General features: G+C 34.6%; 1 protein-coding gene across 1 annotated transcript in view; it reads left to right on the top strand.

The window, feature by feature from the left end:
• The window catches only part of LOC132555315 (ephrin type-B receptor 1-B-like), a 95,973-nt gene that overhangs the window by 73,164 nt on the left and 5,495 nt on the right, over positions 1 to 17,314 (top strand). The window contains exons 7-15 of the mRNA XM_060219675.1: positions 3,293 to 3,365; positions 4,222 to 4,242; positions 5,640 to 5,754; positions 6,432 to 6,499; positions 13,440 to 13,583; positions 13,820 to 14,005; positions 14,377 to 14,438; positions 16,715 to 16,813; positions 16,958 to 17,071. Coding sequence (XP_060075658.1) covers positions 3,293 to 3,365; positions 4,222 to 4,242; positions 5,640 to 5,754; positions 6,432 to 6,499; positions 13,440 to 13,583; positions 13,820 to 14,005; positions 14,377 to 14,438; positions 16,715 to 16,813; positions 16,958 to 17,071 — 882 coding nt within the window. The remainder of the gene's footprint in view (positions 1 to 3,292; positions 3,366 to 4,221; positions 4,243 to 5,639; positions 5,755 to 6,431; positions 6,500 to 13,439; positions 13,584 to 13,819; positions 14,006 to 14,376; positions 14,439 to 16,714; positions 16,814 to 16,957; positions 17,072 to 17,314) is intronic.

Genomic DNA, 17,314 nt, shown 5'->3' with positions numbered 1-17,314 from the left:
TGTAGAGGGAGTATGGAGTACCTGTGGGATATTGTATGTTGTAGTAGGGAGTGTGGAGCACCTGTGGGATATTGTATGTTGTAGAGGGGAGTGTGGAGCACCTGTGGGATATTGTATGTTGTCGAGGGGAGTGTAGAGCACCTGTGGGATATTGTATGTTGTAGAGGGGAGTGTAGAGCACCTGTAAGTATTGTATGTTGTAGAGGGGAATGTGGAGTACCTGTGGGATATTGTATGTGGTAGAGGGGAGTGTGGAGCACCTGTGGGATATTGTGTGTTGTAGAGGGCAGTGTGGAGCACCTGTGGGGTATTGTGTGTTGTAGAGGGGAATGTGGAGCACCTGTGGGATATTGTATGTTGTAGAGGGGAATGTGGTGCACCTGTGGGATATTGTATGTTGTAGAGGGCAGTGTGGAGTACCTGTGGAAAATTTTATGTTGTAGTGGGGAGTATGGAGCACCTGTGGGATATTGTATGTTGTAGAGGGAGTATGGAGTACCTGTGGGATATTGTATGTTGTAGAGGGAGTATGCAGCACCTGTGGGATATTGTATGTTGTAGTAGGGAGTGTGGAGCACCTGTGGGATATTGTATGTTGTAGAGGGGAGTGTGGAGCACCTGTGGGATATTGTATGTTGTCGAGGGGAGTGTAGAGCACCTGTGGGATATTGTATGTTGTAGAGGGGAGTGTAGAGCACCTGTAAGTATTGTATGTTGTAGAGGGGAATGTGGAGTACCTGTGGGATATTGTATGTGGTAGAGGGGAGTGTGGAGCACCTGTGGGATATTGTGTGTTGTAGAGGGCAGTGTGGAGCACCTGTGGGGTATTGTGTGTTGTAGAGGGGAATGTGGAGCACCTGTGGGATATTGTATGTTGTAGAGGGGAATGTGGTGCACCTGTGGGATATTGTATGTTGTAGAGGGCAGTGTGGAGTACCTGTGGGATATTGTATGTTGTAGAGGGGAATGTGGAGTACCTGTGGGAAAATGTGTGTCTTAACCACTCTTACTAAGTATGCAGTATGTAGATTAATAATAAAGACAGGGAAAATAATTCTCTGTGTCACATTTTGATGATTTAAGATTAGGTAGATAGGAAAAAGCACAGTATTTCTACAAATACTTACTTGTCTTGATTAATGTAGAACATCCATACAAGTTTCCATACTTTTCGTCTCCTAGGTTTATAAGAGTTACTCACTAGGAGCACTGAAAATCATTGGAAATATAGTTATGGTTTTTCAGACTGACATAACCAAAGAATTGCCTAGCAGCAATTGGCCAAATTGATGGATACATTGATTGAACACTAAAGTACGCTTCAACATTCAGTGGTTCTTTCATTGTGGAAGCCAGTAAAATGTATACCAATTTCAGCCAGTTCTAGTATCAGTGTGCTCAATACACAAATTTTAAGTTGCAACAATGCAGTGTTTGGTCTGTTGATGAATGACAAAAATTGTAAACGATCTTATCATCTGACCAGACACCATGAATCTATACAGAAATACCACAAATTTTACAGGAACATCACAAGGCTTTACATGCACCTCACAAAGCATTACAGGAAAACCACAAGGTTTACAGGAACACACCACAAAGCATTACAGGAACAAAGGCTTTACATGCACACCACAAGGATTTACAGGAACACCACAAGGCTTTCAGGAACACACCACAAAGCATTAAAGGAACACTACAAGGCTTTGCAGGAACACCACAAAGCATTACAGGAACACCACAAGGATTTACATTAACACACCAAAAGCATTGCAGGAACACCACAAGGTTTTACATGAACACCACAAGGATTTACAGGAACACACCACAAAGCATTACAGGAACACCACAAGGCTTTACATGAACACCACAAGACTTTACAGGAACACACCACAAGGCTTGACACCCAAATACCCTCTAACATTAGATATAACTCATATTAAGTCCATGAATACAAGTTCAGGAACGAAGGATACTCCACAAGTCTAAACACTTTGTTGACGTCATTTCTCTACTTGATAAAAGACCTTATAGAGACCAAATACGAGAGTACTTTGGATGAGTTTGTGTTTTGGGGTTTGAAGGTCAAGTTTTCTGTTCGTATCTATGGAAAATTATATCATGGGAGAATGGTCATTAATATGTCAAGCTGACAAAAGCACTTTTTTCCTTGATTTTGAAGTACACAGATGACTCATGTTCACATTTATAAAAGTTCCTGTTACAAAATTGTTCTGAAATTGTTCTGAAGCTTGTTTCAAGAACATGGTGACATGGACATGTCATGGCTATACCGTAGGGACAAGCTAGTGTAATACAGAATGACAAGGAGAAAAAAACAGCAGTAGGTAATGTTAATTTGACTTGAAGGCTGATACACTGGAGTTCAATTGGACAGGATAATAGCATAACAAACAGCCTTTAGCCAAAATGGAGTCACGAAAAAACAAAATGAAAGCAAACTGACGGAAATATCCAACCGTGTCATCTTGGATAAACTACCTAGATGAAATCTTGGTCTGTTGGGATTTCTGATGATAACAAGGTCTCATTTCATCATCTTCCACATTTCGAATTGAGTAATACATAGAGAAGGGTGGGAAGTCTGTGTTTACTGCCAACATTGTCTAAAACTGGGGTGACAGGAGAGGATAAATGAGATTGACCTTAATAGTACTTCTGTACTGCAGAGTCAATATTTCAAAATTTGGTTACTAGAACACATTTTCTGTCACACAACGATGTCTTAAGTCAGCTGATCAATACCATAACATGAAGATCTGCAGCTAAAATCACCGAGCTTAAGATATCTTCAAGTATGTCATCTAGGTGACCAGAGTGTATAGAGTTGTCTCCCTCGATGGGATAGTCATAGAATAATTGTTAGATAAGTGCTCTTATCAGATAGTAATTTTATAAAAATTGAAGAATTATGTAACCTTCCAAATCCAAATTATTCTATAAAGTTTGGGGGTGAAGGAGTAGGGGCGGGGTTGTTAATGTGACAGGAATACTCCTTTTACGTTTTGTACAGGACCAATATCATACCTTCAAAATCTCAAGGTGAACATTATTACAAAAATTGAAAAAAACTATGATATTAACTTGTATGGGAGCTAAGGAACCAAAGGCTCTGAATGGATGAAGAATCGTAGATGTTTTTCAAGGGATTAAGAATGTTATATAGAGTCTATGAGCAGATATACTCAACCTGTTGACAAATTTCACTTTCAGAATTTTTCTGTTCTCTTTGATCAAGTTGTACTGATGACCATTTTCTCCTTAATTACAGGTGCGAGGCTATTCCACAGTGAAAGGTTGGGGAGACTTCAGTCAACCTCTCCATGTGATGACTGGATATGCAGGTAAATATGACTGCATTTTTTATTTCCTTGATGAAGAACTGCCATAATGTTTTTTTTTTTTTTCATTTTGTAATTAATGTCCTTGTATTTGTTTGTTACAGATGATTTTTTATACTGTTTATGGTGTATGTCTGTCTGTATGTAATATGAGGGGACAAAATAATAACATCTGTCTTTTAGTCTGGTACCTGATGAAAACAATGGTGTAGCTTTCAGGAGAATTCCAAGCACCCCAAAGTGTTGAATACAATTAACACTGGTAAAATTGGATGCGACCAAATATGGAATTGAGATAATTAGCTTGCCAGAGTAGAAGAATTTCTGTCGATTATCAGCTGCCCCCATGGGTGGAGTAAAGTTTGGGCTATCTGTACATGTATGTACAGGGCTCCCAAGGGAGGCCGCTAACCCAGGGTAACAGTGAAATGAACCTCAGGCTGGTTATCCGTACCCTTAGTCTTCTTTTATCTCATTTTATCATCACGTGTGGCTGTCTCCTCTTCACCTTATTAAGGTCTTAACTGCTTTAGATATTCTTGTTTATGACATTCGTGTCCATCAATTATGTATGGATAGGTATTGCTGGCCTCCACCAATCAATAGCCACCTTTTACAAAAATATTAAGAGCGTGGATTACAATCATGAATGGATGCATGGATGTTTCAATCTACATCCTTGGGGATGCCTTAAATATATGTAACACTGTACGTTAGAAAATAATGTTATTTTTTTCTGTCACAAATGATGGTATAAATCACATCTTACTGCCATTGATTTTGGGGTGCTACAAATTGCCGCAGTGAACGTAGGAGAATATGACCGATGAGAACTATACAAAATATTATCTTGTTACAGATGGTGTCACCTATTATAGAGGTAAACAGATTTGAAATTTTAGTTTAAAAATAATTGCAGTGATTATCACCTCTAAAGTACAAGGTTTGCTAGTCTGTAGCACCTGGCCAGGCCATTAATGATAATGTCATGAAAAACCACTGGTATAAGAATCTCTGATCTCCCCCAAACTGAAGGAATTGATGGAATCCAACCCTGCTACTAGTCACTTCCCTATTTGCAATTTTGCTGGTTGAACAACCAACACCCACCCCCTCCCCCCTGACTTCTTCCCCTGACTCCAATACTGGTGGCTCCCCCTGTTAGTGTTTAGGGTGCCAGTATTATCTCCCATTGCTAAACAGGAAATTATGCATACCTTTGTGTTTTCTTCTTATAACACCATGTTGACTGTCGTATTCATTAAAAAAAAATCCTGCTTGAAAATGTCCTTGAATTTTGATTTTTAATGAGAAATCAAAAGTAGTTTGGTATGTTAAAATATTTCCATGAAAATATTTCAAACTATGCGGCATTTGTTTTCTGTGATCCTCCTCAACTTCTGTCAGAATTCAAGGGCGTTCCCTTCTCAGCGACATTTTGAAAGTTTGTTTTTGTGTTTTGTTTGTTTTCCTCTTCATTGTTTTGTTATTTTTCCTTGAAACTCTCTCATACCTCACATACAACACGGTATAAACATACCTCCAAATTTTGTTTTCATTGAAGGGCGTTTTAATGGGACAACTCACTGGCCGGGAGGTAAATCTCATATAGACATACTTTTTACCTTTTACTTACAGAGTTTGCTTTCAGCATTCATTCCTATTGCTTTTCCAGAAGTTCTTGTTTTAAGTCTCATCTTCTCTGGGTAATTTGGTAATGACTGATATACAATTCTTTGTAGAATAATGTCTGCATATAGCTGGCCTTCGTTGATTCAATATGTAATAAAGCAAAGCTTTAGCAACTCAGATTTGCTGTCCGATTCACCAAACTTTCACTTTTTACACACAGATTTACCTGTTGTAGCAGTGATTTTATAGAAATGTTCAGTGTTAGATTGTATTTCATAGCCTAACTTGTAATATGTAGCAGATATTTTCAATTCATTTGTGATGCGTTTTACACCATGACCATAAAATCTGAACTTAGACCACCTTTTTATATGAATAAAAATTGATAAATTTAGTGTTTGTTTAAAAAAGGAAATGTTGAATTTTACCACTGAGGTCTTATATTAAGAAAACAGCATTTATATTAAACGATTCAATTCTGTTTGGGTGGAGGTTTGTTTGGCCATCGGTGCTAGTTTGATCTGTTTTCCTGGGATATGGTTACTGGTGTTGTATTTTGGAATTTCAGAGGGAGGGGAGACAACTCCAGCCAATGTTGTATTATCAGACATTCTCATATTCTCTTTCATTTTCTTAACTTTCCAGATGAGACAAAGTTGGATGCCCCTCTGCCTTCAATTGGCATCATCATAGGATCCATTGTCGCTGTTTTCCTCTGTATGGCTATTGCAGCAATTATGATTTACCTGCTTGTAAAAAGGTAAGTTTTCAAATTTTACAATATCAACCATCAAAACCTTAGTTGAAGGATGAACCATGGATTTTGTTGTTAGTTTAGTATTTCACATTTTGAAAATGTGGTGTATTTTTGTGAGCGGGATCGGTAATGGAGGTGATAGGTAGGGATCGGTGACTGTTCTCCAATTTCTACGGTAACTTAATTAGAGTGGTTGCCGTGACAACAGCAGACAAAAGAACCAATGGGACTATTCATTATTGATTGGTTCTTTTACAAAAGTTCATAATTGATTCCTGAGAAGTCAACTGAGGTGGAAAATCTTGGAGTCTGGTCAATTCTCTGCTTTTTTGTTCAGAAAAATGTAATATGTTGAGTGTTGGAGAGGTAGGGGGTCGGAATATAGGCCATTGTGATTGGATGAATCAGTGGAGACCAGACGTCCTGTTGTAAACATAATGTGGTCATACTGGCTGGGTACCAAAGTGATATTAAACCATTTCTTGTTCAACAAATAAATGAAAATTTATTTCAATTACTTGATAATAAATTTTGTCTGAAATGGTAAATATATAATTTTTTTCTTCAGATATTCCATGTACAGAAATGATATTTAAACTTTTGAATTAGAATTATTTTTGTATAATTATTTATTTATTTATTTTTTGAAATCTGAATGAAATTATACTTTTGTTTTTCAGAAATCAGAACCAGTGTAACGAGACGAAGGGTGGAGAGTGTGACACCCTTCACTATAGCCACGGTGAGGGTAGGCATTGCTATCAGCACGTTACTCATCTACTAACTACCAACTACTGTAGTATATAGGCTAGTCCTAGGTCCCCAGGGACCTTTTATAGACCCTGGGGCTAGTCTTAGCTCCCTAGGGTGGCAGATGTTATTCATAGAGACCTTGAAGCTAATCTTAAGTCACCTGGGAGGAAATTATCACTAATAGACTGGGGTAAATATAGGTTCCTTGGGGAGGTAGTTAAGTTTTCAGAGGTCCTGTGACAAATCTTAGGTCACAGGGGTTACAGATTTCTTTTATAGACCCCAGGACAAATCTTTTTAAAGCCCCAAGGAGTATTATTTTACTTGTCTCTGTTGGGATTAAGGTATTCTGTGATTGGAGAATCTTTGAGTTTTTATGGCAAAAGGGGATGTTATATTTCCCGTACAAAATAAAACTTAGCAATGATTAAATGGATTGCCTTTTATACTACAGTAGAGAAATAAGCTAGAATTCTAGTGTTTCTTGTGCACTATAAACATGTTTTACATTGCTTGAAAATATTTTTACTTCTTATGGTGAATTTTTCCTTTTATATCCTATATTTAGGATGTGGAAGGAACATAAGAGGCATGTTTAGATAGTTGAGAAGCTGAATGCTGTATTGATGTTTGGAACAAATTTTAAAAATGAATTTTTATTCAGTACTTAGTGTGGAATGATTTGTTTGATTTTTAGAAAAGATGGAAAACCGATGTTTTGTGGCAGTAATTGTCTTCAGGATGTTTCGTTTTGTTCTTTTATTTGATTTATTAGCTTTTACTTACAATTTTCTGAATTTTTTAATCTTGATAAAATGTTCATAAATCATTTCAATAGCTTTTAGTAAGCATTTAATGCCAAACCGTAGAACTATTCCATGTCTCCCATTTTTCTTACTGTATTTATTCTCTGATAAACCCAGTTGGCCGATCGATACATTACTTCTTACTCAACGTCGGAGCTTATCACAGGATATTTAAATAGCATTAGGGAAAGACTTAATTCTGCGGCCCCCACCCAATTTTTATTAAGGTTGAGATATTCATTTATCTGAAAAAGATAAAAGGTGAAATAACAGCTAATTATTTAGTTGTTTAGGGCATGTTTGAAATTTTCCCGAGGAGGGGTGGTGGTTGCATAAAAAAGTCTTACCATTAAAAACGTTCCTTTAGAGGAGGCTGTGGCTAGTCCTCAGAAGACGGGTAGACAATAAACCTGTATATCTCTATACATAGAAAATCCTTGTCCTGTATATCAGCTGGAGGCTGTAGATATTTACACAATATTATGATATTACCACAGCACTTAAATGATATCAGATGTAATTTTTGTAATTAATTGAAATAGTATGCTCATTCCTCGTTCGTGGTCATCATTTATTGAACATGATGACGAAATAATTCAGATGAACTTGACAGCGAAATGTCATGAATTAACTTAATCACAGTAGCTCCAAATAAACTGTATCATTTAGCTGAAGAGAGCTGGAAACATTGATACATACACAATGTATCCTTCCAGTGAAAATGGAAAGAATGTGACAGTTGATCTCCAGACAATGAGTGTGCTTCTACCTCTTCACAATAACATAACTAATCACACAATCATTATCTTCTTCCTTCATTTCTTCTTTCTGTCTGCAATACCACAGAGGGACAACATCATGGTGTTAAGCTAAAAATAAAACGTGTGAAAAAAAATAGATGCAAAATAAAAAAAAAATTAAAAAAGACTTTTTTTTTATCACTTTTGCTCAGAGTTCTGAATGGTAATACTTCTGAGATATATCCCGATTTATTTGAGAACCCAGTATTGTCCCTCTGTGAAGCCGTTCACTGCATGCTGTCATACTTTGCATGCTGCTTCTGCACGACAAGGCTGCATGCTCTTGATACCAATTAATTTAAGGATATTATGTTTACGTTCGTTTTGCATGTTTAGGGAATGTTGGACTGTGTTATGGTCATTTTCATTATGGAAGCCTCACTGGTTTCATTATCAAATTACATTTTACTTCTTCCTCGCTTCTGGTATAATGCCATTCCTGGTAATCAGTTTTATCAATTACGTTATGTCTGAATTCAATCCGTTTTGAATTTGCTACCAATTTTTCCTTTTAGAATTTTAACTTTTATGTACATGGAGCGTAATTTAAATAAAGTATTCAAGAAAATTCAACAAAAATATAATCGACAAATTATCAGTGATCACGAAATAGAAAAAATGATAAATGTATGACAAGTTGTAGACTTTCTCAAAATTTAATGATGTTAGTATTTTGCTGTGATAACATATATAATTGATAATGAGTGTTTGAATGTGATTTGATGCTGGTGTTTGAGCTTAATTATGTATAAGGATACACTGCTCATACACCATTTATATCATTGATTTTCTACTAAAAGAAGCAATGAGCTTGTAGCCAGGGTATATTGTTTGCATGCTATTTGCTAATTTTGTGGGCACATGTCACAATGACCTTTGACCTTGACTGACTTGCAGATTGACAGACATAATTAGGTTCCATTCATATTATGACTTAATGGGAAATGTCGATAGTAATTGGGTGGAATGCTAGCTTGCTTGGTGTATGATCTTGTTGAAGTATAGATTTTTCAAAAGTCACGGTAAGATTATTAGTATTTTCAATTTACATAGGGCTATCTCAATACTGTGTACATTGTTCAAACCACGCTCAACTTCACCTAAAGTGAATATTTTCAATTTGCACCTATTTATTTTGTAAATCGTTCTAGTCAGGCTTACAGAAAGGTAATGATTTACAAGTTTTCCTTGAGCTCATAATGGAATTCACAACTATACATCCGGGTCATTGTCTGTAAACAATATATTCTCATTTAAATATTCAGATTTTTTTTTGCTAAATAATGATATTCTCATTAATATATATATATAACCACAGCTCGGTTGTTGAATAATTAAAACTTCAAAACTGAACATCTGTGGTGTAAAATTTAATTAGTATTGCCCAGGTTGATAGTGAAGTGATTGAAAAAAATTTGTTGACGTCAACATGGTTTACATGAGATTGTCCAATATTAAATTGAATTGATGGTGAAATCTAGTCCTAAGTTGATGAATTTGTTTGTAAATATATATTTATTTATAAAATATCACTTCTGTTCTTTTGTACTTGACAATAGAATTTATGTTAATGTAATCAAAGTTTGTTTCAGATAGTTTACAAATTGAAGTAATAAACAAATACAGCAAATATGTATTTTTATGTCAAACTTTGGTATATAATTATTTGTGTGGGTGGGAAAAATCAACGATATTGATTTAAATTAAATTTTTTTTAGTTGGTAGTGAGATTTTATATACCAGTTCTTACTGCTGAAATCTTTTACACTTACATATATTAAGTTGATGTTCGACAGGTTTTACACATCAATTTCTGGCATATGTTTGAAAAAATTTGAAGGTAGACAATTTTGGGATGGAATATTTGACAGTTGGCAACTTTGACTCAGAATATTGGACAGTAGAAAACTTTAACACAGATGACAGAAGACAACTTTGACACGCCCATTATGCACCGACAACACATCTATCCATGATCCTGTATATTGTATGAACAAAGAGATTTCAATACAAGAGTCAATTTCTTTTGGGGAAAAAAAACACTTTCACAGTATCAATTTATTTTAAAATTAAGTTTTTAAAAAATGGCAAAAAACATCCGTGCATATGATACACGAACTCTGATGTTGAAAAGACTTAATTTCTCATTTACCGACTTAATTGATTTGTACATATTTGGGGTAAAACGGAACTTGAATACCATGAACTGAAATTCTGAACTCTTGTTTGAAACCTCTTACACTGCCCCAGAGCTGAAGGCAGTTTGCTGTGTTGGCTGCTCATTGAATTCCTTACAAATTGCTGCTGCAGCCTTGATGCAATAGGGTACAAGAGACCTGTATCACCTCAACTTACCTTTGGCCTGTTTGTTTCTCTCCTTTAGTTGTGCATTGTCCCCCGTTGGAGCCTCATATGAACGTGGGATGTAAGTAAAATGAGCACTGGAGTTTTCTGAAAATTTTTACCTTATCTTCATCTGTATATGGCTGCTGTCCAGCCAAATACGCTGTTACTGGGTCAGCTCTCACCCGAGTACGCCCTAAAGCTTAAGATAGCGTATTTCAAATTCTCCACCATATATACCCTTTGCTTTTAAGATTAAAGGCCGCTTTTCATGCCAAGTTTGCCAGAGGCTTTCAGGAGCACAATATCATTGTCCTTGGAATATACACCATCACTGCATCAACTTGTTCAAATTGTCATTGGATCATGTCACAAACAAAACAATAAAGTCGACATTTATTTCCTTTTTGAGAATGAAATAAATAAATGATACAGAACAGGTGTGCTCTGTCCTGAAACCTTTTGGCTCTTGTTCCTACTGAAGTACTGAATTCTACACTAGTGATAGCGTAGCACTACAAGGTATAGTACTAATCTCTATATAACCTGTAATACAAGGGATACTAACTACATATGTAACTTTCTGTTAACCAATCCTAACAATATTCTGCCGGACAACTCTTGTATATTGTCCCTCAGTCTTGACCACATCTTGTGTTACAACATATAAAGTGTTATCTTAAATTCCTATCCAGGATTTATATTGTGTAAGGTGGCTTTTCATTAATATATTTACATGCGCATTCAATGCAAGTTAGCTATAAACCACTAATATTTTATCTAAAAATAGAATATTCTTAACAACTCAACGGTTTGTATTCATTATAGGTATTAGTAGATTTTTGTCTCATATTAAAATGTCGAACAGAGCAAAAAGTTATCTAGTATTACCTAATACTGGCATAGATTTAACCTTGTAAAATCTTATATTGTACAACAGCCTTAGGATGTCACTGATTGGCCTCAGTAAACTGGGATCTGTCTTACTGTAATGATTTCAAATTTGTCTTATTATAATAAATTGCCATTTGTCTTAATGATTTTAATAGACTAAAATTTGTCTTAGTGTGATAGATCAGAATTTGTCCTAGTGTAATAGATTAAAATGTATTTTAGTATTATGGATTAGTATTTGTCTTAGTGTGATAAATTAGGTTGGTCTTAGTGTAATAGAATAAAATTTGTCGTAGTGTAATAGATTAGAATTTGTCTTAGTGTAATAGATTAAGATATATTATAGTATAATAGATTAGAATTTGTCTTAGTGTAATAGATTAAGATATATTATAGTATAATAGATTAGAATTTGTCTTAGTGTAATAGATTAAGATATATTATAGTATAATAGATTAGAATTTGTCTTAGTGTAATAGATTAAGACTTATTTTAGTGTAATAGATTAGTATTTGTCTTAATGTTATAAATTAGGTTGGTCGTAGTGAAATAGATTAAAATATTGTATTAGTGTAATATATTAAAATTAGTTCTGTGTGTAATGTATTAGAGTTGTCTTAGTATTATAGATTAAATTCTTTTTATTGTAATATTTCAGGTTTGTCTTAGTATAATAGATTCAAAGTTGTCTTAATGTAATAATTTGTTTTATTGTAATACATAATATTAGTAATAATATGCCCTAGTGACATAGATTATATTTTGTCTTAGTGTAATAGATGCAAAGTTGTGGTTTTTGGTGTAATGATTTAGAATAAATTTCTTCATGTAATAAATAAGGTTTTTCTCCGTGTAATGAATTTGTCTTATTACAATAAATCATTTTTGACTTGGTGTAATACATTAAGATCAGTCTCATTGTGAAAGATTGACATAGCCTCAATGTAATTAATGAAGAGATAGATATTTGTAATAGATAAGTCACATGTAGTATATCAGAATGCATCTACATAATAGATTAAGATACTAGACTGTGTGGTTAGGACTACACTGCTGTAATGTAATATGATTAAGCTGTATGTTATATATTAGGATTAGTAGGTCAGAGGTAGTCTAGATAAAAAAAATTGATATAGGTGAAAAAGATTAGAGTTAGTTTGTGTGTCATAGAATCTGGATAGATTAGGATTAGTCTGTGTAGATTAGTTTGTGGTAGGTTAGGATAAGTCTGTGATATTAACATTATCTGTATTAATTAGTTTGTGGTAGGTTAGGATAAGTCTGTAATTCTGTAATAAAGATTAGTCTGTAGAATATAAGGATTAATCTGTTGTAAGATTAGTCTGTAATAGATTAAGATTAGTCTGTAATAGATTAGGATTAGTCTGTGATAGAGTAAGATTAGTTTGTGGTAGGTTAGGATAAGTCTGTGATAGATTAAGATTAGTCTGTAATAGATTAGGATTAGTCTGTGATAGAGTAAGATTAGTCTGTAATAGATTAAGATTAGTCTGTGATAGAGTAAGATTAGTCTGTGATAGAGTAAGATTAGTCTGTAATAGATTAAGATTAGTCTGTAATAGATTAAGATTAGTCTGTAGTAGATTAAGATTAGTCTGTAGTAGATTAAGATTAGTCTGTAGTAGATTAAGATTAGTCTGTAATAGTGAGTAGATAAGAATTATGATCTAACCCATTATATTTTTCTATCAATGTCTTTAACTGTGCTTTATATTTATACAAAGTATAATTCAGAATTACTAGTCACTGAATATCCTACTCTTATGCTGAAGCATTTTTAAGTGAATATTAACAATGTGGACAACAAGTCAAGTTAAGAAACTGTGAAGTTTTCTTTAATTGGACGTTTAGTTACATACTGATTGGCCAATGCCCTAACCTTACCGATGACTTGATTTACATGTTTTAAACGTCCTGCAGTATTCAGCTTCCTCAACCATGGTACGAAAACAGATATTTATATTAACATATCATCTGTTTGTAAAAAATAGTTTTGAAAGTGTGTTATAACTAAAATTATTGAACCGGGTCAGTCGATTTAGCCCTGTTAATGGTTGTACTTCCTCTGCAGCGACAGTGCCCTTGTTCCCTCCACCTGGCTCATACAAGACATATGTTGATCCACACACCTATGAGGACCCAAATCAAGCTGTTCGGGAATTCACACGAGAAATAGATGCTTCACATATCACTATTGAGTCTGTCATCGGAGGAGGTAAGTTCTCACTGGAGAGTTCAATATAAAGGGAGGTCAGATCTCAATTGTTACAAGGGGAAGTAATTGTGAGTCTATTAAGGGGAGATAATCAACATTGTTACTTTAATCTCTTAGAATATGATTTCTGGTCTTAATTTCTTTATGTGTGAATTTCAGAGGTTACATGTTTTAAATTCAAATTATTTTCATTCTTGACAACATTTTAAAGCTGCCATATTTTACTTCATTTTTAGGTGAATTTGGTGATGTCTGCAAAGGCAAACTTCGTAAGCCATCACACCCTGAAATGACTGTCGCAATTAAAACACTCAAACCAGGAGCTACAGATAAAAATCGTCTAGATTTCCTGACAGAGGCCAGCATTATGGGACAGTTTGACGACCCAAACGTCATATTCCTGGAAGGAGTCGTCACAAAAAGTAAGTCTTATTTGCTTCTCCTATGGTGGTGTGGTAGAAGTACGAGGCATCAGGCTGTACTTAGTTTTACGATTATGGTAAATCGGAGCCAGAAATACTCCGACTTTCTGCCGTCTACCTATGATAACGACACCGTTAGGGACTATTATAATGCTAGGATACTCCATTTGATTTAACGTATAAAATCTACAGTAATAAAATTGAATGTGATAGTAATGATTTTACTTTCGTTGGTAAGTAATAGATATATTCTGATATTGAAGAATTATCACTTATTTTATTGCTGATTTAATAATTGAATTGTCTCTCGATCGTCTTTCATGTATCTGAAAACACATCATACATTACAACTTTACCTATGTTATTTCCAGGTCATCCTATAATGATAGTGACAGAGTATATGGCAAATGGTTCACTAGACACATACCTCAGGGTAAGTCTTTGTGTTGGTCTTGTCAGTAGGTGTTGGCTCAGTTGCCACACTCCCTGTTCGTAATATAGGTTTTGCATTTGTCTTTTCTTGTGCTTTAAAACAAATATGTCTTTATCAGTGAAATGGTCAGAAATTAAACTGGTGCCAGTTTTCTGTTAATCATTGTTTTATTACTCCTTGTGTCTTTACTTGTTTTGGTTTCAAAATTGGTTTTTGGATGAAAAATGGTCAGTCACTTTGAATGTTGACTCCATGATACCAAGTTCTTAAACACACCACTCGAGACACAGAGTAGTTCCCTAAATCTGCCTCCACATGAACAGAGAGGTCGCCAAGTGATCTGTTGTCAAAGATTCAGAAACACCTTGTAAATCATTTCTGTTTACTTTTGCTGATCATCGAGGAAGGAAGAAATGAAATTTGATGATTAATTATTTGAAGTGAAGGCTATCGTGGCTGTAATAACACCACAGCCATTCATAGGTCTACAGATCACTGAACACGACATAAATTTTCGGACAATCACATCGCCCGATTACACAGCGACAGGCAACACCACAAGAGTCGGGATCCTACCCAATTACAGATCGACAGAGTGATAATCTAATGTGTTCAAATTCCCATTCCCGCCGATGACTAAGGGCCGATTTGCATTAAGTATCACATTTTTCCTAAGATTTATTTTTTGCTCTGACCTCTTGTGAATAGAAATTAATTCAGAATTTCTCCCAAAATATGTAATCTGCTCTTTAATGCAAGGATTAGGCTGAAGGGACACACACAGACGATATGTATATATCGATGTCGGGGTACAGCCATACTTTCAGCGCGACGTTCATCTCCCTCATGAATGTCAACAATATCTGTTACGTTACAGACAGCTCCTATGTTATGGAAGAGATAGATTACTTTCACATTTATGTGAGAGATGTTTCTGATTTCACAGACACATTTCACATAGAAAATATATAAAGCCAAGACACAATTTGGAATACGAGATACCCAGAGCTATATAGACTTTAGATGAAGTCATGAACCAGAGAAACGGTGTCCTACCAGTTAATGTTATGTAAATGGAGGCTAATCCGGAACACAAGTAATACATCGGTAAAAAATCCATTCTTATTTAATGTCAGAAAGTCAGCAAATGACAAACAGGATATGAAGATATATTATAGAAAAACTTTTATTGAAATGTTATAAAATTTGTTTCTTGTGGAAATAAATGTTTTTCAAACTTGTGACATTGATGGATGGGATTCGGTGGATGCTCCAACTAATGTCAAGGTTTATGCCCTAATTTGAATGGGAAAATGATAAGTAATTGTTGTGGGCTTGATCTGGAAGGAAGACTACCTATTAAAAGGTCAGTTTAGGCAAAGCTGGTCGATGATTTAAGATCAGGGTGTTTATATCCTCATTAGGAGCATATAAAAGAGGAACTGATCCTATCTGTTGGAGCCAACATTATCCTCATTTGTTGGAGTTAGAACCGAAAGAGACTTTGGTTTACTTGTATTTTGTCATCACTTCCTGACAGCTTTGTCCTCCAAAGGATCAGACACTTAAACAGCCATTATTCTTACTGAGAAGATCTCATTTTATAGCTCTGGTGCTGAAATGCAGAATTTTAAGAAATAAAAAGCAGCAAGGTTTTACATAAATATACGTTAAAATTACTACAGTCTAGTTTTAAACAAGACAACACAAAGCATGAATTTGGATGAGATAAATACCAGATACATTGATATGGTACTGTGACAATATATATGGGATACATAGGAATGATTTAACATATAGTACACATTGATTTTTAAGATGAATGAATTTATCACATTTTCAACCTTTGATCCAGTGAATTCACCCTTGTAGTATAGGTCTGCATATTGATATGTTACCAATGTTATATACCAAGTAGCATTTTTCATTAGCTGTGCCAGTCATGAATAAAAAATGGCACAACAAAATGGCTGCCATCGCTAGAATTTGTCATCTACATACATGGTTACAAAAAGTTACAAAATACATCGTTACAGTAAAATACAATACACATTGTAAAAATGAAACAAAATCTACATTGTAACAATAAAATACCATACACATTGTTACAATGAAACAAAATCTACATTGTAACAATAAAATACCACATATATTGGTTCAAAATGTAACAATATGATTAATAGCAAGAATGACAGTTAACAGTATATTGTTTGTTTTTCCATCAAAACTTTAACTGTAACAGTTATTTACATAGTCTTCTCATTTTCTGTTTACAGAATAATGATGGAAAATTCACAATAATACAGTTAGTTGGGATGATGCGTGGTATAGCAGCTGGAATGAGATACCTCTCTGAGATGGGATATGTACACAGAGTAAGTGAATTAGTGTCGCAAAAATGTTGTCAATTTGATTGTCCTGTTGATATATAAAACAATTATGAAAGTTTATTAAAATTTTTCAACCCACATTATTAGTTATTTCTATAGCAGTAATCCAATGGATTGATTCTATTTCAGGATTTAGCAGCTAGGAATATTTTAGTTAATGAAAACTTGGTGTGTAAAGTGGCTGACTTTGGTCTATCTCGAGAAGTAGACATTGACACTACTGATGGTGCTTATACCACAAAGGTAAGTTCAAAATCTTTTTTATCATATTTATACTGTGGTGGTAGTTCTCTTTTCGTTCCTTTCGTGGCTATGCTTAATCTATGATTATTTATGTCCACAAATTGTTAGAATAAGTATACCTTGATTTATTGAGCTATATTGTATATTTATCCATAAAATCAAGTGTTCATTAAAATAAATTTTGGGAAAGGGAAAAAACATCTAGATCACCAGAATCAATATTATATAAGCAATCAGATGAGC

The sequence above is a fragment of the Ylistrum balloti genome, unplaced genomic scaffold, assembly GCF_031769215.1.
Source record: "Ylistrum balloti isolate Yb309-2 unplaced genomic scaffold, AGI_CSIRO_Ybal_v1 Utg369646, whole genome shotgun sequence".
In the NCBI taxonomy this organism is placed as follows: Eukaryota; Metazoa; Mollusca; class Bivalvia; order Pectinida; family Pectinidae; genus Ylistrum; species Ylistrum balloti.
The sequence above is the reverse complement of the archived record's forward strand: the minus strand, read 5'-3'. Positions and strand labels throughout refer to the sequence as shown.